General features: G+C 42.7%; 1 protein-coding gene across 4 annotated transcripts in view; it reads right to left on the bottom strand.

The window, feature by feature from the left end:
- Window positions 1-25708, bottom strand: part of RASGRF2 (Ras protein specific guanine nucleotide releasing factor 2) — a 121783-nt gene that overhangs the window by 841 nt on the left and 95234 nt on the right. For all 4 annotated transcript variants that reach the window (XM_054287598.1, XM_054287599.1, XM_054287600.1 and 1 more), the window contains exons 18-25: window positions 24225-24331; window positions 15272-15384; window positions 9013-9073; window positions 8428-8531; window positions 6551-6635; window positions 4945-5142; window positions 2036-2115; window positions 927-1044 (exon numbers count right to left, since the gene is read on the bottom strand). In XM_054287598.1, the coding sequence (XP_054143573.1) occupies window positions 927-1044; window positions 2036-2115; window positions 4945-5142; window positions 6551-6635; window positions 8428-8531; window positions 9013-9073; window positions 15272-15384; window positions 24225-24331 (866 nt within the window). The remainder of the gene's footprint in view (window positions 1-926; window positions 1045-2035; window positions 2116-4944; window positions 5143-6550; window positions 6636-8427; window positions 8532-9012; window positions 9074-15271; window positions 15385-24224; window positions 24332-25708) is intronic.

The following is a 25708-nucleotide window of genomic DNA, read 5'->3' as shown; positions in this document are numbered from 1 at the left end:
CACGTCAGCTCAAGCACAGCTCTGCTTCAGCCAAGCTACACAAAGCAAGAATTCTGCACCAAATTATTCCATTCAACTTACATATATATATATGTATATATATATATATATAACTTCAACTTACATATTTAAAAATATAACTTCATTATAGAAGCTTACATATTTATTTGCTTGTAGACCTGGTAGAGATCGCTGCCTGTCACAATTACAGCCACAACACTTAATTCCTGACAAGACTTTCCTCTGTCTCTGCTAGCCTCTGCTAACTCCTCCTCTGTCAGGAGAAGGGAAGGGAAGGGTAGAGATCATCTCCCAACAGCTCCCCAGGACTTCACTTTCCCAAAGAAAACATTTATTCCCCAGCCAGCCCCGAGTGAGCAAACACTCTGCCCATAATGAAACCTCCCCATTCTTTGCCTCGAGTGACTGCTGCAGAGTGTAGCCCTAAAATGGGCATTAAGCTGAGATTAGAGGAGAAATTTCCATGCCTCCCTCCGAGGAGCTGTTACAAAACAGCATTACATGGCACTGGGAGAGACATCAACTTTAAAGTGCTTTGCAGATAGACCAGAGCACACTCTGAAAGGAACATTGTGATTACTGCTTCCTGGTGAATCACTGCATTCCTGTAATTCTGGTTATTTAAGAAAGCTTTTTCTTGCTCCACCACGAGCTCCAGGCAGCTGCTTTTGCTGTCCTTTCTGAGAAAGTGAACCGGGGACAAATTCAGCCCGTCAAAGCTCCCAGCCTGCCAGAAGGTGGGGATAGAAGACTGGGTCGAGTAATTGCTCTCCCAACGCTGCCTCTAGCGCACAGCGCCAAAGCAGCTTCTCCAAAGGTGAATTCAGAGGAGTTGCAGTGAAATCAATAATTAACTCATGCAGTTAAACACCTGTTGGCGAAGCATGTAGGAAACTGAAAATTACCATTCTCATTTTGGAGAAATTGACAAGGCCTTCCTCAGTGAAGTTGGGTGTTCCTTCCTCAATAAATGCCAGGTCAGTCAGGTACATCCCAAGGTAGGGAACAGCAGGTGGGTTGCAGCTGTAAACCAACAAACCAGCTTATTTGCCTGCAGCTACATTTGCAAATGCATTTTTCTCCAACTTGCACAAACTCTTTATTATTTGCCCAGTTCTACTCCATGGGTTGTATTCCTTCCCAGGACAAACAGCTCCTCTGGCTCTGCCTGAGTTGTGTTTGATCTGCCTGTGATAAATTGAATGCATTCTGCCCAATATCTAATATTAATGGCATCTTTAAAATAGACCATTAATTATTCTGGCTGTTCAGTTCTCAGCTCCTCTCAAGATCACTTGAGGTACTTATGCCACTCAATTCTGAAAAGCCTGCACCCAATTACAAAGCTCACAAAAATCCAGGTTTTTGTATGGCTGAAATCAGTTCTACATAAACTGTAGAACACTTGACATGGAATATTCTGGATACCAAAATTACAGAATGTCAAACACAATCCAGCAAAGCAATTAAAGAAAACAATGTTCAAGGACTGCTGCACAAAAGCAGCAGGCTGTTTTTGCAGCAGGCTGGGAGGCCACAGGAGAAGAAATATCCCTGTGCCTTTGTCCTATCTCTATGTTCCTCTCATAATGTTTTGTCAGAATCGTAATTTATTGTCATAGGAATGGGTCCGTGACCTGACACAGGCTTAGTACCAAATCCTAAAATTCTTAACTAGAACAATCCTGTTTTTCATAAAAACTTCAATTTATAAAGCTGGCTTTACACTTATTGAGAGAGTTTATCAGTGTAAGTGAAACCCCAACAGGGAATGTTCGCACAGAAAAATAGTTTAATTTGTTTCAGTAATTCTCTGGAGCTACTATGTTTACCCATCAGGGGTATTAAATCACAGCATATGCAGCAAAACCATATTGCCAAATAAAACCAACCTAGAATTTAAAAGGTTATTAGGAAAAAAAAATATTAAAGCCTAATCACAGCCAATTAGTCTTTACCATGAACGATCCACTCTTTATAACAAAACACAGTTGTACACTGTAGGGAGGCTTACTTTTTGAGCATTTCTCTCAGGTTTTTAAATCTTCCCTCAGATGACACAGTCTTCTGAAGCTTGTCCATGAGTGCTTTTGTCTGGGAAGAAAATGCATTTCAGATGTCATTGCTGGTGCATGTAAATGACTGGAATGAGATTCTACCCGAGCTGTAATTCACTTACCATCCCCACCCCATTTCCTAGAGCAGCGTAACAGGCATTACTGAAATAGGAACTCAGCTCTACTGCAGTTCCTCCTGTCTTTCTGCAAATGGAGATTAGGCAGCATGATGAGTGATATACAGAACCCGCATTTAGGCTGATATTACCCTGCAAGTGGAGGAAAACCCACATATTTATTACATTGATGGTCTGGAATTCAGTTTGCTGTGCACACAAGAACATTGCAGATCCTACATGTGGCTGGGGGTGCTCAGCTGCATTTACTGAGGTTGGTGACAGCAAGGGGTGATCACTGCCTTGGAGCTTGCACTGAGCTGATTTTGCCTCCAAGTTCCAGAGAAAAGCTGAGTATGTAAATGAGAATTTATTCATGTCTTACACAAATCACTGTCAGTGGGCATCACCAGAACCTGGCTCCTTCTTAAGTGAAATAAATTTGATTTTCAGCTGTTTAGGCTACTGACTTGAGACTTGAGTGTAGAGAACTATGAGAAATTCGTCCTATTTGAAACTGAATTTCCAATTAAGAGAGAGCTGTAGGCAGACAGAGTCACTTTCTTCTACTTGGCAGGCTGATGAAAAACCCAGATTGCATTCCCAATAGGTACCAGAGGACCATGCCACAACATCAGTCTGCTGTGGGTTTGGTTTCTTATTTTTTAATTGAAAAGTTTAAAAATCAAACAAGTTCTATCCATAAAAATGTTGGGAGGCAAACTCACTTATAAAAGTTTGTACTGAAAGAATTTTAAACAGATTTTTAAATAGAAGAACGCAGCACCAGCTGTGAAGCAGCTGAGAAAAAGCTGCCTGGAAAAGGTGCTACAGATAGAATTTATTTGAATTGTATTTCTTTGAACCATTTAGAACACAGAACATAAAAGAGTGGATTATCTTCATCCTGACAGGCCTCTTTTTAAATGTGTGTGTCTTGTTTTTGTGGCGGGCAGTTTTTGCTGACATTCTCAGCAGCCATTAAGGGTTTAAAGGAGGTGTTCACTGCACCTAAACTTGAGCTCCTAAATGAGAAAGAAGATTTTTTATCAACAGTATCTTACTGGGTAGAAAAGCTCAGGAATTTGAGAGGTCCTGACCTTCCTAAAGGCTTTTTGCACAGGCAGTTCCTATTTTAGGCACGTGACCAGACGTTAACCAGAGCTTGTAACCGCCAGATGTGTCTATCAGAAAATATCTAAATTTATTTTACTTGAACATTACAGCCATTCAGGCCAAATAGTCTCTGGCACCTTCCAATTACCTTGAAAAGATTTTGCTCCCACAGATTAAAAAAGCTACATGCAAAATTCCTGGACAGAAAATGCCAGTCCCAATATTATCAACACCTTAATGAAGGGATGGGACTATGGTTGAGCTAAAAACAATTTATTACTCAGATAAACATCAGCCTCAAAGGTTGTGAGATTTTAGAGGAGTAAGAAGTTAACCATAGCTCAAGGTAGTCACAAGTTCTTCATTACAACGCAATATAGAACATTCTAATCCAATGGAGAGTTGTGACAGTTTCTTTTGTTTTTCTAACCTATTACCTTTACTTAATTGTGTTATAAAAGCACTATGAATACTTTTATCCAATAGGGTAAAATTCTATTAAAATGATATAATTATATGTATATACTTATAATAATTATGTATTATAATAAATATATATTATGAACATATTATTTCTTGATATTATACATTATTATATTATATATTATAATATATAATATGCTATAGCAAATAATATATAAATATATAATTATATATTATTTTATAAAATATTATATATTATGTATAATAATAAATATAATATATAATTGATCATTATTATATAATAATTGCATATAATTATATATATATAATAATAAAATTATATATAGAATTACACGTACACATATGTGCTTCTATTATAACATCTAATCTCTTAGCTTACTCTATATAATTACATTACTACACTATAAAACCCTTCACCATCTTACCCAATGAAGTTTCTCACTTACTGAAGGCATAGTCTTACTTACAACTACAGACAAACAAGTTTATCATTTTTCTGCTAAATGTCTGAGTACTTTTATTTTTTCATCAATCCAAGCTTCTTCCAAGGCTGCAACTCAAACACTTCAGTACCTGCGGAAGTTTCTATCTTTCCATTTCCTACATCCCAGGTGGTGGAAAAGCACAAATATTCACAGGAGGGGCCCTGTCTCAGCCCCTGGGAAAGCCTCTGCACCAAGGGAAATGTAGGTTGGATATTAGGAAAAGGTTGTTTACAGCGGGTGATGGAATCAGAACCCCTCACAGTCACTGTCATATTTTCTGAAAAATCTCTCTGCCCAGGATTTTTCTCCTGGGAAGCTGAGAAGCCTCAGACAGAAATGAAAACAATAATTATCTGATTTGCTTCTCCTGTGTTTTGCTGCTTTAGAATGTGGTTGCAGATTGTTTACCAACAGGTGGTTGCTTGATTGGTTTCATGTGAATTATTTTGACTCATTGGCCAATTATGGTCAGGCTGTGTCATGACTCTGGAAGGAGTCACAAATTGTCTTTGTTGTCTTTTTAGCCTTCTGTAAGTATCCTTTCTGTATTCTTTAGTATAGTTTAGTATATAATATTCTTTAATATAAAATAGTATCATAAAATAATAAATTAGCCTCTGAGAACATGGAGTCAGATTCATCCCTCCTTCCAGCGACGGGCGCTGCACCAAATACAAGAACCTGCCGTGGCCGCGTCCCTCTCACCTGTTTGGACACCTTTGCCCAGGTTTTCTTGAGCCTGTAGATGGCACTCCTGTTGAGGGCCGAGGTGATCTCCAGCACGCCATTGTAGTTGTGCAGGCAGCGGCAGATGTCGGCCACCGCCACCCACTTCTCGATGGCGCTGGCCCGCGAGGGCACGTCCGCGTAGCTCATGATCTGAGAGGCCACCAGGTTGCTCATCTGGCCATGGAGAGAGAGGCAGGGGCTCAGGGAGATGGAGCACCATCCCTTCTAACGTGTCGGGAATTAACGGCCAAGGCAGGAGAACCCCCAGGTGAGCATGGCAGAAATGATGGCTCTTGGAACACAAACTGTCGCAGACATTTTTTCACAGAAATCCTTTCTTTCAGATTTCTGTAGCTTCTGGGAAGCAAGGGCCCCCAGAAGAAGAATGTAAACAGTGGTTATCAGCTGCTGTGAAATGCAATAGGATGCACCTGTGATTGGCTCATGTTCCCATGTTTATAATTAAGGGCCAATCACAGAAGCAAGCTGGGGACAGAGTCCCTGGACACAACTTTGTTCTAGATTCTTTTCTTTCTATTCTTAGCTTAAGAAGCCTCTGCAACTTCTCTCTTTATTTTCTATTTAGTATAGTTATAATGTATTATATATCATATATCAATAAATCCAGCCTTCTGATCAAAAAACAAGATTCTCGTCTTTCTCTCACCCCCAGCGATCCACTCAGGACTCTGTAATAACAAACGACCGAGGGAGCTGGGGGTGTTTATCCTGGAGAAAAGGAGGCTCAGGGGTGACTTTACCACTCCCTACAACCCCCTGAGAGGTGGCTGTGCTCAGGTGGGGCTGGGCTCTTTCCCCAGGAGCTGACAGAACCAGAGCACACAGCCTCAAGCTGCACCAGGGGAAATACAAGTTGGATATCAGAGAAAAAGTGTTTTACAGAAAGAGTGATAAAGTTCTGGAATGCTCTGCCCAGGGAGGTGGTGCAGTCACCATTCCTAGGTGTGTTTAACAAAGCCTGGATGTGGCACTGGGTGCCAGGGTTCAGTTGAGGGGTTGGGGCTGGGTTGGACTCGATGGTCTTGAAGGTCTCTTCCAACCCAGTGATTCTGTGAGTTCTGTGATTCATAAACCCAGGGAAAGGGCATTGGAAACAGAGCTTGGGGCAGGTGGAAGGGATGGGGACAGGAAAGAAAGGTTGGGGATGCAATGGGAAGGTCTCCAAGCCATCAGCACCAAAGCTGATTGGGAAGTCTCCCAGTAAAGTTCAAGGAAAATGATAAAGGAAAAAGACATGTGAAGTGATACAAAGGCATTAAACAGGATTGGTGTTATATTTCTCTGAAGAAATTGAAGCTTCTTCAGTAGGCTAAAAAGCACTGTGTTACAGTTTAAAATGTTCTACTCTCTTAAATTGCCACTAAAATGCTGAGTACCAATTATTGAAAATGAGAATCTTCATCTGCTTTGATTTAAATTGTTAATTACAAAGAGGCTACAGCATTCAGTCACTAATAGATAACACATGACATCACATTGCAACACAACACATTTCTGTTCTAGAGGTCAGAGACAGTAGATGGGGTTCCTAGGAAGCAAGTCTGTATTGGAGACTACTTACATCATTAAAATGTTGACTAGTTTTCATAATATAGGGCGTTCTCTCATTTTTATCCATTTTCATCCAGCCCTGCCCAAGGAACTCTCTAGACATTGACAGGAGAAAAAGCAAACAAAATCTTCATAAACACAGTAGAGAATGTGTCTGTAATAGCCTAAGCAGATTTCAAGGATACCTCAATTTGCTGGAAGCTAATAACACAGCTTTACACTAATTCCAGCATCTCACTATACCATTTTTAATGCGGACTGAAATGGTAAATAGTGTAAAGATTTATTTTTCTTTTAATCCCCTCTTCCCTGTCACCTCATCCCAATTTCCAGCACTGTGACCCTATTTACACCAGGTTATCCCTGTATGTGTGCAAACCCTTTTGTCAGGGTTGAGCTGGGGGTGGTGGCCATGCCAGCCTGGTGGCCACTGGCCCCACAAGGGACACTCTGTGCCAGGAGTGTCCTCCCCTCTCTACCACAGACTGGGTGCAGATATGAAGAGATAAGCCAGCCTGCAAGGCCCAAAGGGATCATCTCCAGCACCAAAAGGGCTCAGGCCCAGCTAACAATCAACATCTCAGTCTGGAGAGCAGATGTGGGAAGAGATAAAAGAAATATTCCTGACTGTGCTACAAACTGTAAAAGACACACGAGTTACCACAGAGGCAGAAGCCTCCCACACCCTGAAAGTGTTTGAGACTTTTCTCTGGAGTTTGGACACAGATTCCATGGATGCTTCCCTGGGGATTGAGGGAAAGGATCTCCATGTGTGCCTCACTAACAACTGACTGGATGGTAAAAGCCATTGAATCCTAAGTTCTATCATTTCTTCACTAGCTGTAGCATTTATAGGTCCTTTTAATCTCATGCTGTATATATCTATTAGTAGTTTTGTTTTTGTCCTTATTCCTGTGTAGTATTAGCTTGTTTTAAGTCCTATGTCTGTTAATTTTGTATCTATGTCTCAGGTTTAGCTGGGTGTTTGTTATATTCCCATCTGCCAGAGGTGGGGCAGTTCTCTGCTGTCCATGGGGCAGTTGTTCTTCATCCCTCCCACAGCCAATCCTCCCTCCAGGAGCTCTCTGCTGTCCATTGCCCATTCATCATTAATCACCTCCTGTCCATGGCCCATTCATCATTAATCACCTCCTGTCCCTGGCCAGGGAGTGTCCCTGCAGGGCTGATCCAATCCCAGCATCCCATGGGGAGATGCCCCGCCCAGGGGAGGAGCCAAGCATTCCTACCTGGATCCAATCTGAGCTTTGGGACGCCCCAGCAGCCTCTGCCCCCTGCACTGCCAGAGGAGCGGCTTTCTGCTGCCCCGCATGGCCAGAGGGAGCCCAGGCCCATCTGCAGCAGCCCTGGAGCTGCAGAGGAAAACTCCCCCCTTGTGCAGGATCCCTGCTGCAGCAGAGCCACAGCTGGCACTGCAGGAGGGCTGAGCCCCCCTGGGATGGGGCTGGGACACCGCCCTGGCACTCAGGGGCAGGGACTGTGATCACTCTGGCTGTGGGTTGTTTTTGTGCTATTGCATTTGTATTTTCAATTCTCCTGGTAAAGAACTGTTATTCCTACTCCCATATCTTTGCCTGAGAGTCTCTTAGTTTCAAAATCATAATAATTTAGAGCGAGGGGAATTGCATTTTCCATTTCATAGGAGGATCCTGCCTTCCTCAGCAGACACCTGGCTTTTCACACCAAGACAGTCTATTAAATAAACAATTCATTCTCTAATAGACCGAATCAGCCCTTATGAAAGAACTTGTGAACAAGAGAGGCTTTTGGGGTGCTGGCCACCTCCATAAGGCTGCTGCCTGCTGCCAGAGGCCTGGGCAAAGGGCAGGGAGGTATCCAAACCCCCAGCCCCACGTGCAGGGAGCTCACTCGTAGGGGATGCTGCGGAACACGACGTGGTCCAGCAGGGTGATCTGCTCCGCCAGCTCCATGGCCGACAGCGTCTCGAAGCACTCGGGCTTGGGGCAGTCTGCCTGCAAAGCAAGCACAGCTCTGAGGGGGCTCTCCGTGGGCCACAGGGCACGAGCAGCTGCCTGGGAGCCCGCAGTGGGGCTGTAATTAACCTCGGGATCAGGAGAAATGAGGATTAGCAACAATCGCAGACAGCACAAACACTGGCCTGGAAATTCATAAAACAGGCACGCACCAGCTCAGGGGTATGAACATAAGTTAATAAACTCTGCATATTCTCCTCTTGTATTTTCACGTATATTAATATCTTCTCCTTTTTTACAGTCTTGAGATTTTATCCAAATACTAAAGTTCTGACATGTTCATTTTTGATAGGGGCTCCCAAATCTTATAATCTCTAAACTGAAATTGACATTCCTGGTATAAAAAACAGTATATCTATCCAGAAGTACTTTACAAGTTGCAGTTGTGTTAAATTTCATTGACTCAAACACGCAGCATTTCTCTAGGAGTATTTATGTTTAACTCTCAAGATGAACTTACCATCTGAATGATATCCTCTATTTTCAAATGGTTATCATCTTGATCGTCCTGAGAAAGAGTCCTGAAAAATAAAGTGGCAGAACATCCTATATAAATATAACTGTCCGTGGTTATGAGAAAACCTTAACATAGATCAGCAAAATGGTTTATTTAAAATAAATCCTAAGTCTGCAATTGAGGAGGTAAAGGAAAAAAAAATCTGTAGCCTAAAAAGTCATGTCTTGCTTTAAGTAAAAATGTGTAAACTATTACAGCATCAGAGACATGTGAGATGAAATATTTCCATGGAGCTTTAAAATCTCTCAGCTAATGAATCCTGGAAATTGTCCTGTTCAGTGTCCCACACGGAGCTCAGTGTGTGGAAATGGACAGCAAACTGCAGCTTGTACTTGTAGCAAGGACATGATTTCCTTTCAGTAATAAGTGTTAATGAATGTTTCCAATTCTGCTACAGGAAACCCGTGATTATTTCAGAGTAATGGGTCAAAAATTACCTAGGCAAAAGCAAGTCTTGATCAAACACCTTCCCTGATGTAGCATATTGGCACATAATATGAATATACACAGGATCTTACCCCTTCATGTGGAAATAACAGACAGAAAGAAACCTTGACAACACTGGATTTATCTAATATAGGAGTGAGAAGATTCAGGGAGAGGGAACAGGAGAGGAATGTAAAACGCTGTCAGAAAGCACACTTTTTCCTTTTTTCTTTTCCCCATAAGGGCTGGAAACACCTTGCGCCTGCAGGGCAAGGCGTGTTTACCTCTCCAGGAGAGCCCTAAGCTTCTTGCCCGGATAATAAGGAGCGCAACCTCAGTTGCTGTAAATAGCCTGCCAATCTGTCCCGCAGAGCAGCTTATTTTGTGCTGCTCCCCATGCCTGGGGGCCTGCAGGAAGGCGCTGCTCATCCTGCGACAACAGCCGCTGGCAATGAACACCACACAGGCCCCGTGCCTCTGCCCCAGGAATCCTCATCAGTCCTGTAAAATCTGAGATGCTGAAATGTAACTTCGTGTTATGTTATGTTGATGTTGGATCAGGTTCTTGCCTTTGATACTGAAATTGTTGTATTTGGTTAATGTGAAATAAAGTATGAATTCTGAAAAGACTGAAAGCAGTTAACATTAATCTTTGCCTCCTGGTACTCTCCACCATCACATCTCATGTCTTATGTAGATTTTCAATCTGTCATTCTAAACAGATGCTTTATTCCTAGCACAGTGGTCTCATGAAAAAACCCAAGACCAACTCTCCTTTTATCCATAATTATTCTACAGTGAAATCTGCAGAGAGGACAACAGATCTGAAGACTGGATAATGGTAATTTTTTGACAGCATCAGCAGCAGCTTCCACTTCAGTCTTGTGCTGCTTTCAGCCTTGGGATGCCCAGCTCCAGCAGAGGGCTGGGGACACTCACTGGACAGCTCCCACTGCCCTCCCTGCAGAGCTCCTGGGAGCTGGCAAGAAGCAGATCCTTGTGGAAAGAGTCACAGGAGACAGCAAAGGCACAGAGGGGCTCTCCTGAGCAGTGTCACCCTTAGGGACAACTCAACAGGGTCACTCCTCCAGTATCTTCAGAAATGAAGGAAGAAAATATAAAATAAATACCTTTCTAATTTTTAGAACCACCAGTTAAGACTCTCGCTCTCTCACTATTCTTCATGCCTGACCAGGCCAAATATTAAAATAATTTTCTACTTTAAAGTATTAAGCATGAGTCTCATCCTTTCTTTGTGGTACATAAAGCATATTAAAAATATTTAAAAGCTAGAGCAAGTTAGAGAGCCTGAAATGTGTTGTTTGGTGAGATCATACAAGGCAGAAAAATTGCTCATCCGTCACATTTTGACATCTGCATATCCCTCAATTTCATTTATGTTTAGTCTGAAGAAGAAGAAGGAGGGGGAGCTGTTTCTGGAAGCAACCTGTTTTTCTCCAGATAGGATTATCTATTAATGTTGTTCACTGCTGTTCAGTCTGAACTTACACCTTCCTGCTTCATTATCAGTTAAATTTTATCTAGATTTCCAGGGTTAGTAAATCAGGCTGATAAAGTCTCAAGCAAAACGTACATTGGGAGGTTTGTGTAGCTTTCAGAACAGATACTGAATTTAAAAAAGCATTTTTACCCTGAAGAGAAACCCTGTCAGTCCACACAGCAGAAATCCCATCAAGCAAGAAATACCAGCTGCTTTGTTTGATGACTCAAGGCATGAAGCAGCTCAGCATCTCCCATCAACATTTTCCTTGTCATTCATATTCCAAACACAGCCTTTCCCAGAGCGGACCTGATGGATCTTTGGAACACAAACCAACCTTTCCTGCTCCTCTGACCTCTGCTAACAAGGGGATGGATTTTCCAAAGATGTGCATGCATGCAAAGGCTGGGGCAGTTTGTAAAAAAGATGTATTTTTACCCAATGTCCTTCAGGGTGACATAGAAAATGCAAGTGTTATGCCTCAGAAAGTGTGAACGTTTTTTCATGAATGTTTGAAATGGAATTTTTTACAAGAAATGCTTGTCCTAAGCCCATTGTGCATTTGTCAACCTTACAGACTCAAGAGTAGACTACAAAAACTGAGATGTGGGGAAGCCAGGGCCTACAGTGACAGCTGACAGGCAACCCAGAATTCTGATAGAATACATGTTTTAGACAAAATGCCTGCAGCAAGCACCTCTGCAGAGCAACAAAATTTTACAGCACTCACTTAGCAAGGGGGTGAGTGACTATTTTCATGAAGGACACATCAACTGGATTACTCCTTCTTCCCATTTTCAACCCATTCCAGAGAAACCTTTTGAATGAAAGTTTCATCAAATCTACCAGTTACGACAGATCTGTGCTTGCTCATGAAAAGCATGCTGTCAGAAAGCTTCAAACAAATTGGTTTCTAAATATTTGCAACAATAGTAAATAAAAGTCCTTCAGTTCCAGGTAATTTGTATTTCCCCTCTAAGCAGAATTAGATGACAGGTCTCAGTTGAGGAGGATGACATCTCTCCAAGGAGCAGGGCATAGGCTGAGCAGCTTTTCTCCAAGCCAGACCCTGAACAGGAGCCAGGAGGGAAACACAAACACTGGGACCAGCTCTGCATATTCTGCAAGGCAACAGACCAAAGAGATTCACAGGTCCCTGCCTGGGTTCTGTCATTGTCCATGCAGCAAGAGCCAGGATGCCTAAATTCAGAGAATTTTGGTGGAGAAGATTGTGGCATTCACATTTTCTGAAAAATTCCTTCACCCAGGATTTTTCTCCTGGGAGTCTGAGAAGCCTCAGAGATAAAGGAAAACAATTCTGATCTCATTTGCTTCTCCTGTGTTGTGCTCGTGTGGAATGTGTTTGGAGATTGTTTACCCAGGGGTGATTGTTCCATTGGATTCTGCTGTGAGTTGTTTTCACTCTTTGGCCAGTCAGGGCCAAGCTGTGTCGGGACTCTAGAGAGAGTGAGTTTTCATTACTATCTTTTTAGCATTCTGTAAGTATCCTTTCTGTATTCTTTAGTGTAGTATAGCATTCTTTAATATATTATAGTATCATAAAATAATAAATTAGCCTTCTGAGAATATGAAGTCAGACTCTTCGTTCCTGCCTTCATCTGGGGGCAGCACAAATACAATAGAGCATCTCCTCTGTGACAGGGACAGACTGTGGCCGGAGTGCTGCCTTTCCTGACCTCAGTTTTGTGGTTTGGTGCTTCAGGTAACCACAGGCTCCCACCACAGGGCTCCTTGGTAATGCAAACCCTTCTTGAAGGAACTCAGAAAATATTTTTTCCACTGCAGGCCCTCTCTCCATGCTCAGAACAGTGACTGTAACCCAAGAGAGGATCCCCAGTGTGCTGCAGAGGAAGGGAGAGATGCCGTGGGATGGACCCTGCAGGACGTGGAGCCCCTCCAGGGTGGCTCAGGGGAGCCTTGGCCCAAAGCTGAGCAGCTCTGGGTCAGCAGGAGCTGGATCTGCAGCAAACCTACAGAGATCCCTGCAGACAGCAAACAGCCAGAGCTCTCCAGTCCAGGGCAGAGCAGGTTCAGTCCTGGCTGACCTACTGAACCAGCCAGGGCACCACGGGGCACAGAGCAAACCCCACATCATCACAGCCTCCTCTGCACCACGGCAGCACCTCTGCTTTCAGAGGAAACGTACAAAGAGCTGTGCTCCTCTGGCCCTGGAAACACACGAACCTCCTGGACTCCTGCAGCTGTGCTCTCAGAGGGGACACAGGAGAGGTGCCACCTCTCCTGACTCTGTTCGTTTCTGAGCCTTCAGAAACCAGCTCCAGAATTGTACAAGGATGTTTGCAACCTGCAGGAGGGCTGAGCCCCCTGACAGGAGCTATTCCCCCATTTCATATCCGGGTCATTGCAAAGTTGAATTGCCAAAGAGCAGCTGGCCCTGCCTCTGAGTCCACCACCGGGCTGAGGAGCAGAGGGACCCTTGGATGCCCCAGGACTGAGTGCTCAGTCTCCACAGGGACAGCAGGTCCCTGCTCCCACCACGAATAAAGCTTATTTTTAAAGCTTATCAATATTTCTATTTGAAGAATGTGCAGTAAAAATTAAGGACTGTGGAAGAGCAAAGGAACGTGCACTCCTGTGTCAGTATCACAGATAAAGTTACACACAAACAGCTGCTGATTATTCCCTATATCCTATAAGGATTATTATATCCTTATGGCCTGTAAAATTATTCTTTGTATCCTATAACTGATCACTCAATTAGCTGTATAGCCTTGCTGAGAGCCTGTGTCTCCAGCAGCAATTACAGTGCTTTGTTAAACTCTGGAAATCACTCTTAATTACCAGACATTTCCCAGGGGTGATCTGAACACCTCCCCCTTCCAGTGAAAGAGTGAGAAATTGCATTGAAATTTAATTCACATAGAAGCAGGATTGAAATAGTTCACATCAGGCTGTCCAGCATCTATGTCTGTTCAGCAGCACTGCCAGCCTTGAAAAGCAATAAAGGAGTTTTTAGCCAAGGCTAAAAGAAAAAACTCTTTTTTCCTTTTTTGCTTTGAAAAAAACATAATTTAGAGAATGGTCAAAAATTCAGTCTGAATTTTTGAAAAATTTGTAAAAATGGAAGTATCTGATGAACTGTATTCACTGGTGGATCAGACTCTGTGCTCAGGTATGCAGTAATCAGTTCTAGGAGGGGAGAGAGGACAAACAATAACAACCATTTCCTAGAACAGCAGTAAAAGGATGCAAATGGAGACAATTCATTGTTTACAGATAAACACAAAGGTTCATTTTTTGATGCAACTTATAGTGGAAGTTGGCTCATTTGAAACTGGGTAGAAGAAATTGTTGTATGGTGAAGGCCTATAAATCCATTACTCTCTCAGGAGCAGACCGGGCTTGTTTTAACACATTTTCTTAAGAAGCTGAAAGTTTTAGGGTAATTTTACCCACTGTGAGTAGAACCTTTGCTGTCACACACATTATCAAAGCCCTCATCATCCTCATCCTTCTTGCTCTTTTGACTTGCTGTCTCTTCCAAAGAAACTTAAAACAATGTTTTTACTTGGAATAGCAGCACACACAGTATTATTAAAAGTAGGATTATTTTTGTTTATGTAAGAAGAAACGTGGTTTTAATAAGAACTTATCTGTGTTTTTTATCTTCTGTTTGATATTTGTCCTCGCAAGTGATTTTTTCACACCTTTTTTTCATATATCTGTTGGAAACCTGTCAAGTGGTCTTAGAAAACTCAGGCATACTCTATTCATTGCACACTTATTGGTTTACCTGCAGAATACTTAGATAAATTATAATAAAGCATACTGTAGATTTATCTGTGTTTTTCATGATGTTTTATTTTAATCACTCCTTAGTCTACAGATGTTTCAACTAATTTATTTATTTAATCATAAATAAATAATTTATTTATTATTATTAAGCAACCTAATTTGCTTAATCTTTACATGTTTACTGCTCCACAGGATTGCAGAACAATGGACTTGAAACCAGTGGATGTAAAATATTCACACTTTGCAGACAGAGCTGTTTTCATTCATACTTGAGGGCTGAACTCAAGGCTGCCAGCTGTCCTGCAGCAAAGCTTTCCAATACAGGCACTTTTATGAATGAAACTTAAAACAGGTTCTGCTTTATGGCTCATAAAACACTTAGCAATCTTTCAAAATTAAATACTCCGGAGGGAAACCCAGCCCTGTGAATTCTATGATACACGGTATGTCTCCTTCTGTGCTACAGTTAATATGTGAAATAATTAGAAATGCATTTACCTCAGTATGTTTGCAGTGGCTTTCCTTTCTTGTGGCAGAAGGTCAGGGTCTCTCAAAACTTCCTCCAGCAAATTTAACACATTCATTTTCAGCTCGTTATTCAGCTCAAAATCCTGAAAATGAAAAAACGTTTTACTACGTTTAGTCTTACCGGCATTGAACAAACAACTGAAAAATTATATTGTAATGGGCTTGCCTTTTCTTTTTCGATTAGGTTTGAATTTTTTTGTTTGTTTTTATTTTTGTTTTACTATTTCATTTGAAAATATTTAGAGAAAGCTGTGGTATGTAAGTAAACTGGCCACAAAAGTAGGATGTCCCAAAGGTTGCAAATTTTCTCCTTTTTGAGCTTTGCCTTCTGTGTGGAGACAGGATGATCAGGGAGCCTTCCTCCTCTGAATTATCACCTGCTTCTGGCCAAGACCCACAACATCCTCTCTGTGTTTAACTGCAGTTCTGGCAGCACTGCCCAGCAGGGCAGGACCCTTCCTCTCACTGCTGCCTTGAGGTTCTCTGTTCATCTCCCTCCCCTCTGGTGTTTCCTGCCTCCCTCCCACCCTGTGGGAACGTCTGCTTTTTGTGGAGTCCTCAAACCAAAATATTCACTAAATGATCTGTCCCTGCACTGAAGAGCCTTGGCATTTTCATCATCTCTGGGGCAGGCTGATACCTGATACAGGCCTGAGATTCAGGGACAAGCAGCAACCTGATCTCAACCTGATCAGATCTTATCTGATCTCTTATCCCATCTGATAAGATCACTTATCTGAATTTGGAGAAATCAGACAGTATTAGACAACCTGCAGACACAGAATGTACAAGCTTTGAGATGGGAAGTTACAGGCAACTCTGGGGGTAGACTCCCAAAACTCTTGTGTTCAGCTGTTGTATAGTGTTTTGATAGGAAAGCAAACCCCAACAGATGCTCCCTGATAACCCACAGCTGCCTGCAAGCAGGGCCACGTGTGTGCAGAGCTCCCTCGCGTTTCCATGGCAACAGGAGGCACAAAGTTACTGAAAATGGGCAAGATTTGGCACCTCGACACAAGAGCATGGTGTTTCACTCCCAAAAAATCCCCACAGCCCCTCCTGTGGCAAGGGGCTTCGGAGATGTGGGCCTCAGGGAGCAGCAGAGCCAGCCCAGGTGAGCACAGCCCAGGTGAGCACCACAGCACTCCCACAGCCACCAAGACAGGTGTGATGGCTTGTTCGGGCTGCCCTGGAACAGAGGCTGGACGGAGTTCCAGAATAGAGCAGGGATTTATTCAAAGGATCTCCTCCATGGATGCACCTTGGGCAGCACCAGAGCCCAGCCAGGGCTGCACCCAAGATGAACCAAAATGGCCCCAAAATGAACCCAAATGGTCACAAAATGAACCCAAAATGAACCCAAATGGCCCCAAAATGAACCCAAAATGAACCCAAATGGTCACAAAATGAACTCAAAATGGCCCCAAAATGCACGAGCGCTCCTGGGGTCTGTCCCTGGGATCAGTTCTGCTCCATTTGCCCCTTGCAGTTCATTGTCCCATCCCAGCTTTAGCCCAGGCAGTCCCACCCTGCTTGTTTTTCTCTCTCCAGCCCACGGGGTTTGTGCTCCTGGTCTGAGATTTGGATCATTTGTCCTGCTCCAGCTGGAGCAGGAATTGTTTTGTGTCCCTGCTCTGTGCACAGAGCTCACCATCCCCTGATGTGGAGCCCAGACCCACACACTAAAGCAGCACAGAACCTGAAATGTAGAAAAGCTAAAACCTGAGGTGGAGCCTCATTTGGAAATGGGAGGCAACAGTTCAGAGCAGAAGAGGAATGAGTGCTCATCACAGGACGTGCCACAGCCACGCTCACAGCATTTCTGAGAAAGGTTATTGCTCCAGTGTCAGAGCTGAGAAGAACAGCAGATTTGCCTTCACAGACAAGCTGTGGGTCTGCTGGTGGATAAAACCAGCACTGAGGGAGAAAAGAAACAATGGGGAGGATTCCACTGATGGATGAATGGAAAAAGAGATTTGCCTATACAAACAAGCTTTAGGTTTGATGATGAATGAAACTGGACAGTGAAAGGTGAAAGAAACAATGAGGAAGAAAAGCCCCTAAATTCCATAAGAATTAAAAATGAAAAGGGAGGGTTGTGCATTAGAGGGGAATCTTTGGGATCAGGTGCTCTGGGAAGGCTGAACCTCTCAAGTGCCTCAGAAATGGGGAAAGAGAGAAGGGAAATGTGGCTGGGAAATTGGGATAAAAAGGAGGCTGAGCCCTCCAAAAATGTGAGAGACCCCAGGGGATGCCCCATGGCCTCTGCCTTTATTGGAATAAAGCCAAAGGACTCCTGTGTCTCCTTTTTGGGCATAAACCTCTGCTGTTTGTGGGTTAATTTTCCTAACAGCACTCAGACATCACCTGCTCTGGGCATTTCCCTCCTATTACAGCACCTCCTCCTCACTCCTCCAGAGTCTCCTCACCTGGGCCTCAGCTAATTAATATTCTGGAACTGATTAATATCTGTGTCTTATTTTTTCTGGAGATATTTACCCATATTTGAGGGTGTTGGAGAACAGGAAGCTGGGGTATCAAACACTCAGCTCAAAGCCAAGAGAGAATTATTGCAGGGCACTGCACTCTGTTTTCTAAAGCACATTTTGTATAGCCATGCTCTGAAATGCCTCCCTTAGGAGCTGTTTTAGCTGTTTGCAAGGAAAGACAAGAGAGCCTTTTCACATATTTGGGGCACGGAAATGAGACTAATTAGACAAAACACGAGGAATGTAACTAAACTACATGACAGTACTGTGCACTCCTGTGGTTTCAAAAAGAAAATAATCTGAAATACAAAACTATCAAAACTTAGTGAAAGGAGAAACCTTGAGTCTGCACAAGCCTAAGCAAGCAGTGTAATTAATGAGTTTTTCACGTACTCAGAGGCAGACACTGTGTGAAGGAGGATGGTATCTCTGCAGCCTGTGCTACAGAAATATCCCAAATGGGCAGAATCCCAAATATCACCCAGGAGGTGACACATCCCCCATCCTCACTCAGCCCTGCTGGGCAACACCCTCAGGCAGATCACATCATCCTGGCCAGCATTCCATCTCCAAGCACAGCCTTCAGACCACAACTGGTTAATTCTTTTCATTACAAGACGTCTTCCCTCAGGATGACTTGTTGTATTGAAAACACACCCATGACCAAAAAAGTCTAGAATTTAGAAAGTTTTTTCATTTGCAAATAGGATCAGAGAACCTCGCCCATAATTACCAGATTCAGCCAAACCAAAGCATTTCCAGTTTTTGCATGGTTACCTGCTAATTCTTACAAGAATTAATAATTGGGTCTTTATCATTAAAACTTGTTTTACTGAGTAATGTCCATAAGATAGTTGTGCTGGAATTGCTGGGGAAACTCAAATTTATGGTTTTCTTTTTTAAAGTAATGTAATCTGTTTCTCATAGTGTGATGAGGGGGAAAAAAACCCTATGAATAAAGGTGGGAATCAGAAGAAAAATTAAGAACTAATCTCTTCTTCTAGTGAAGGCCATTATTTAAATGAAACTGAGATTCCAGTGTGATGAGGCATATATATTAAAAAAATAACAGGGAAAGTATTGCATTTAAACATGTACATGCACTTAACTTTTGTGGAGAAAGGCTGAAAGTTTTGTATCATAAGAATGATACAAACACCAAAATACTTAGCAACCAATTTTAAGTATAATTTAAAAATAACTAAATAACTTGGAATACATGCAAATTATCTCTTGCTGTATTATGGGTGTCACACATGAATATTTATCTGTTTATGCTATAGGACAGTTAGATCCACAGGCAGGTAGATATTTATGGCCTTAGATACATGTGTATGTATCTAATTTTACATAATTTTACACCACTTTTTTGACTTCTAGTTCTAATTTGTGTATCAGAGAAGGAATGCAGTTGGTCAGCCAGGAATCTTTCAATTTCCCAGCAGCAGATTTCAATCTGACAGTGGTTTGGTTCTCTATTAGAGGGTCACATACCTCTAATATATTTTAGAGTCTACAGTACCCTAAAGATTTGTGGGTATTACTCAGATTTCAAATCATTGGCCAGAAGAAAAGAGAGGGCAGGAGAGGCAGAAGAAAGCAAGGGGGGAAAAAAAACATGCCAGGATGCATTTTAAAACTAAAACCAGTAGATTTACTGTAGGTGGTTTACACAGAGAATATATTTTCAAGATTTGACATGAGCTCAGTAAAACCCTAGAAGCTTTCCCTCTCCCTTTTCTTTAAGTGTTCTTCAGTGAGAGGAAACATTCTGCATCAAAACTCTGAATAATCCAGACAGGTAAAATCGAGCTAAAACAGTAAACATAATTTATATTTGAGGAGACCAGTGAAAAGAACTACAAAAGAACAGGAGGGAGGGGAGAAAGCGGCAGGAGGGGAGAGAGATCAACTGGATGACTTTTCGCAAGGAAATTGGAATATTTTTAAGTAGATGGGGATTGCCTTACAATTTTCCTGTAACTGTCCTCATGCCAAAAAGAAAGCAGGTAATTACTCCAGTTGCAGCAGATGAGTGAGTCTTAATCTTGTGCACAGGAGATCCAACACCATCAGAGCTCAGTGAAGTTACTCACTGCTGCAGTCCTCCACTACAGTATTTCATTTTTGAAGCATAAAAACACACTTCACCCACCACACACAATTGTGTTGAGCAAAATCTGTGTAAATTCACGTGCAACAAAACACTGGCACAGGTGGAAGGCAGAGATAAATGCAGTTATAACTTGCTTTCAGGAAAATCATCCCTGAGCTTGAGATACATCTGGCTTACTTCAAGAATAAAGCTGTTTCAAGGCAGCTTGGGGTCCATTTGAAGTGTAGTCAAAATATAGCGTGTCTTGCTTAGTGCGGCTGAAATGTAGTTTGCTAATATTTCTACAATTAACCTAGTATAAACTCACCAAATATCTTATTCATTATTTTATACCATTTAATATGAGGTAAGTGGGGCTCATATAATGGATTTTCTATCTACTTTTTTATTCCAACGAAATGGAAAGAAAGTGAATGGGCCAATTCATGTGAGCTAACACTATTTTTTGCTGACTGCAACCATGTTTTCAGAGACAGCGCTCTGTCTCCAGGAGCTGTCCCCATTGCCCAGGTGCTGTCAGGAGCTCCCAGTGGCAATGCTCCTGCTGGAAGCTCACCACAGCTCCGTGGGGATGGCCAACAGCACAGGCTGCACTGGGGCTGGGCAGGCACCAGGCACACATCATGACCTGTACGCCCAAATATGAGCCATGGTCCCCTTCCCAGGCATTGTGGTCACTCTGTAACTCTCCTGGGTTGTAAGATATGTGTGCGTTCCATTCCCACCTGTCAGAGCTGGGGCAGTTCTCTGCTGTCCATGGGGCAGTTGTTCTTCATCCCTCCCACAGCCAATCCTCCCTCCAGGAGCTCTCTGCTGTCCATGGCCCATTCATTATTAATCACCTCCTGTCCCTGGCCAGGGAGTGTCCCTGCAGGGCTGATCCAATCCCAGCATCCCATGGGGAGATGCCCCGCCCAGGGGAGGAGCCAAGCATTCCTACCTGGATCCAATCTGAGCTTTGGGACGCCCCAGCAGCCTCTGCCCCCTGCACTGCCAGAGGAGCGGCTTTCTGCTGCCCCGCATGGCCAGAGGGAGCCCAGGCCCATCTGCAGCAGCCCTGGAGCTGCAGAGGAAAACTCCCCCCTTGTGCAGGATCCCTGCTGCAGCAGAGCCACAGCTGGCACTGCAGGAGGGCTGAGCCCCCATGGGATGGGGCTGGGACACCGCCCTGGCACTCAGGGGCAGGGACTGTGATCACTCTGGCTGTGGGTTGTTTCCTTTTTGTACTATTGCATTTGTATTGTTAATTTTCCGAGTGCAGAACTGTTATTCCTGCTCCCATATCTTTGCCTGAGAGCCCCTTAATTTCAAAATTACAGTAATTCGGGGGGGGGGGGTGGTTTGCATTTTCCATTCCAAGGGAGGCTCCTGCCTTCCTTAGCAGACACCTGTCAGCTCACCGAGGCAGTGGCTCACGGACACTGCTGGGCAGCCCAGAGGCTGTGAGAGAGCTGCTGCAGCTGAGATCCGCAGAGAGGGCCGTGGGGAGAAGCCCTCAGCTGCCACTCAGAGCTGGGGACACTGCAGGGGCCAGATGGGAAAGGTCCCTCCCTGGACAAGCCCCACTCCAGTCTGCTTGCCACAGGAGCTGAAGGAGCTTCCCTTTGCACCACCAGTGTTTAGATAAAAAGCAAGGAAGCATTGCTAAATAAAACAAGGCTGCAAGACCTCACTTGGAAAATGAAACTCATACTGAGACTTTCAGCCCCTGGCCCCTTTTGCCTTCCTATTTTTCCACATCTGCAGGAGCTAGTGGGACTTTTATCCTCGTGAGCCCTTTCTGTCCCCAGCAAGGCTTCTGCTCCCTGTGATCCTCTGCCTCATCACTTGTGTGTTCATTGTTTGCAACAGCAGAATCCTGATCTGCTCCTCTCAGTCACATTTCAAAACCAGAATGTAACCACGAGCATTCTGCTGTTATTTAGGGCAAAAAGAAAGATTTTTGCTGGCATGCAGGTGTCTGAATGAAAAAAAAAAAAAAAAAAAAAACAGATAAAAAAGGAGGGCTATGGAATAAAAAGAACAGAAATGTAAACAAAACAATCTGGAATACCTAAAGCTGCCTTTCATACTGTGCTGGTTTTGGATGATGAGCAGCACAGGTTTGGCTGCTCTTGCTCAGGGTGGTAAAAACAGGGAAGTATGTGTCACCTCACCTGGGGATGGCTTGTTCCCAAAATTTTATCTCTGCCTTGACAGCTCCTCAGGACATCCATTAGCTCCTTGTGCCCTCCACAAAGGGCTGCAGGTCTGGCACTACCATGTGTTCATTTACTTGAAATATAAGTGAGGCTTTTATAATGTATAACCCATGTTTTAAGAGCAATTAATTCGTTCTAAAGAATTGTTTAGAATGGTTTGAAGATAAAACCATTTTATGAAAGCCCATCCTCACTGAATAGGCTGATTCATTAATTTTAATGATTCTGTTTTCTGCTCACAGAGAATTCCACATTAAATGCTGTCCATGCAAACATCCACTTACTTTCATTTATTTTTACTTATTGTGTAAGCTGGATTTTTTTTTTTTTTTCAGCTGGTTGTTTTGGTTTTTTGGTTTGGGTTTTTGGGGTTTTTTTTTTGGTTTTTTTTTTGGGGCGGGGGGTTGTGTTGTTGTTGTTTGGAATTTTTTTAGAATAAAATCTGCCCTTTCTTTTGAGACTCAAACCTGCTTTTGGCTGCTCATGAAGATGAAGGATATCTCAGCCAAGGCTGCTGAGTATCCAGAGAGCAATGGAAATACCTTAAAAGGTATAAAAGTTTTTGGCAGGTCTGTTGTTCTTAAAGAATTTCAATGCTTACATTGTTTTGTCATTTTGGAAATTGAATCAGGATTCCCTCACCAGACACTGGTGGCTCAGGATCTGCAGTTTGTGTTGTTACTGTAAAATAAGCTTGGAGCTACTGCTCTCCCAGGACTCCACATCTTTACTGCCAACATTTCACATTGTTTGGCCAGACAGTAATTCTTCACAAGTCCTCCTTAAAGTAATCCTGTCCCATATTTTTTGGCAGCAACTAGTCAGTCTTTTCTGGTTTGCTCAGGCCTGTCCTTTCTCTCTCCCTAGTCTCAACACAAGTAAACAACACAAAAATCTGATTATATGCTCTGCTGCTGTAGCATTTCTTACTTCCCATGCCAAAGCCCTTGCATTTTGGGTTATTTGCTATATTGGAAGAACAATGGACCAGAAGAACTAAAAAATTAAAATCTGACACCTTTGCCATGGAAGAAATAAATGGCAGTGAGAGACCAGGGAGTGCAGGTAACAGCTTCCACTTTGAAAATGCACAATGAACTATTACTCATTATTTTTGTCCTCTTCATATTTTTACTGGTATTTTTACAATACCAATTGTAAACATGATGCAAAAGCAACTGCAAAAGTATTAAGTGAAACTACTTGTAGTCATTGCCTAACATAGATAAAAGTTTCCACATTTCCACAATCACATAAATTTTAATTAGCATAGAGGATCAGCTCAAGTCATAGAAGACATGTAATATGAACTGGAACACAATAAGCACCTAGAGTAGCACAAAACTGTAATAAAAGTCTGCTGCCACTTCAGTTACAGCTCAATATTTGCTTGATTCTGACTTTAATTTAACACGGAGTCAAAACTTGGTGTACATAGGCTGCTCCCAGTAACTTGAAATGATTAATCACTCCCATGATACCAAGATAGATTTCAGTAATCTCTTCTGGGCTGTTCAGCTTTTCAAACAAACCAATTTTCCCACTTACACCTCTTACTGAGTTAATTCTCTAGCAAACTTAGCCTCTATGAAAATTAAACCCTTTATATGGGAAAAAGGGAATTGATTTCACATAAGAGAGTTTGACATTGCTGCAGTTAGCTTTTAAGTATCCTTTATTAGCAGCCTGAAGTGACAAAGCAGTCTGTAAGTGTCATGAAGCACCATCTGCACAGGGTATACAAAAATCCCTCATCCTTCCTTTCTTTCCTTTTTCCTTTCCTTTTCCTGAACTTCCCTTCCCTATTTTCAGTACTCCTCTGCAGCCATGTCAAATTCTCCCAGCACATTCCCCACCTGACAACCTAAAGGATATTTTATCTATGATATTACACAAACCTCTCGTGTTTCTTGCCCTCCCTCCCCTGCCGACACCGTTCTGCCATCACAAACCAAACCCACCGACACGATTTCCCGTGTGCAATCCACCGCGAATAAATAAACGGATGCAGTTCTGCCTGAACACAGGAGCTGTTTACTCCAGGCAGAGCAGCTGGGCAGGGCTGCCCATGGCAGGAGCAGCATGAGCAGCTGAGCCCTGTGAGTTGGAGGGGGTACCTGTGAGTGTTTGGAGACCCAGTGGCGCAGCACGTTGAGGACGCGGTTGGTGGCGGCCCTGCGGATGATGAACTCCTTGTCGCACGTGCGCTCCGCGTTGTTGAACCCTGCACACAAACAAACCCACGCTGCAGTCAAAGGGATGGGGAAAACTAAAAGTAAAATTAAAATTTAAAAAACAGTGGAGGTGACCTGGGTAGACTGAAGGCTAACAGGATATTTCTGTGCAATAAAAGGAAAGGCGTCCGACAGACGGTGAAATGTGAACATCGGTTGTTATCTTGTTGTATTTCATATTTCTAGAGTCCCATACTGTTGCAATCATGTTTCTAAAGTCCTGTACCTTCTCGGTGATATTTCTCATGGGCAGCTCCTCACAGCACAGACTTCTTCCTCTGCTTGTTGCTGCTTCTTAGTCAGAGCTCCTTCCAGGCTCTCCCTGACCAGAAAGCCCACCCCCTTATATCCTAGATGCCTTCACGAGCCACAGCTGCTGCTCAATTAAGGACTTCACAGCTGTAGCCCATTTAGAACAACTAGAATTGGGGCACAGCCACTTACACAATACAGATATTTACTAGGACTCCTACTATATTACTATAAACATCTAGAGCAAAGACATTCTGCAGCATCAGTGCAACACAGCCTTGCCCATCACAGCACAGACACCTCCTGGGGTCAGCACTCAGCTTTAGAAAGGTGAAGAATAATTGCCTGTGCAATTAAATTTCAAGGCCTCCCTTCAGCATGGAAGAAATAAAATAAAGTGTATCAAGAAATAAAGTGAACGAAAAACCTCTGAAAACAAAGAAGGATTTTGGTTTTTTTCAGTATGGAAGATATTTACAGCAAGGAAAAGGACCAGACCAAAGCTAGGCCTGTAATCAAACAGATTTGAAAAGTCAGTATGACTTAGGAAAGGGAAACAGGTAAATTTCAAAACTAGTAAAGAACAAGGAGAGGAGAACAGTTTAAACACAGAGGAGAAAAAGGTTAGCGTGAGAAATCTTCCTTCTCAAGAGCAGTATTGTACAGGCTCGAGTAATCAACACATCAAATAAGTTATTTGGGGTTTTTTACCACTGGGATGACAAGAAAATGGAAAGATATATGGAGAACACATTTATAGACCCAACTGCCTGAAAACGAAGATTTTCCAGATGCAGTGTTTCCCTACTCATGTATTATGGACAATTTCTTTTTTTTTTTCCCCTTTCTTTTTTTTTTGGTCAGCAATATTTACTTATAAAGAAATAGTTTTAATAATAACCAAGAAACTTTTTCACTGCATTCATATTACTCCTTCTCTTTTTATTCTGCTGTAGCTTTAGTAAAAAAAAAATCCATATGCTAAAATGATGATTACCTTACTATTTTACTAATAATGAAATTGCTACACTAAGCCCTTGAATGTCTTTTTTGACAATGACAACTCTGAAGATAGACTTGAGAAGCTTGCATTTTTCTAAGTTTTTGTCAGATTT

The sequence above is a fragment of the Melozone crissalis genome, unplaced genomic scaffold (assembly GCF_028551555.1).
Source record: "Melozone crissalis strain CALT ecotype California unplaced genomic scaffold, PUWL_Pcris_2 ptg000060l_1, whole genome shotgun sequence".
In the NCBI taxonomy this organism is placed as follows: Eukaryota; Metazoa; Chordata; class Aves; order Passeriformes; family Passerellidae; genus Melozone; species Melozone crissalis.
The sequence above is the reverse complement of the archived record's forward strand: the minus strand, read 5'-3'. Positions and strand labels throughout refer to the sequence as shown.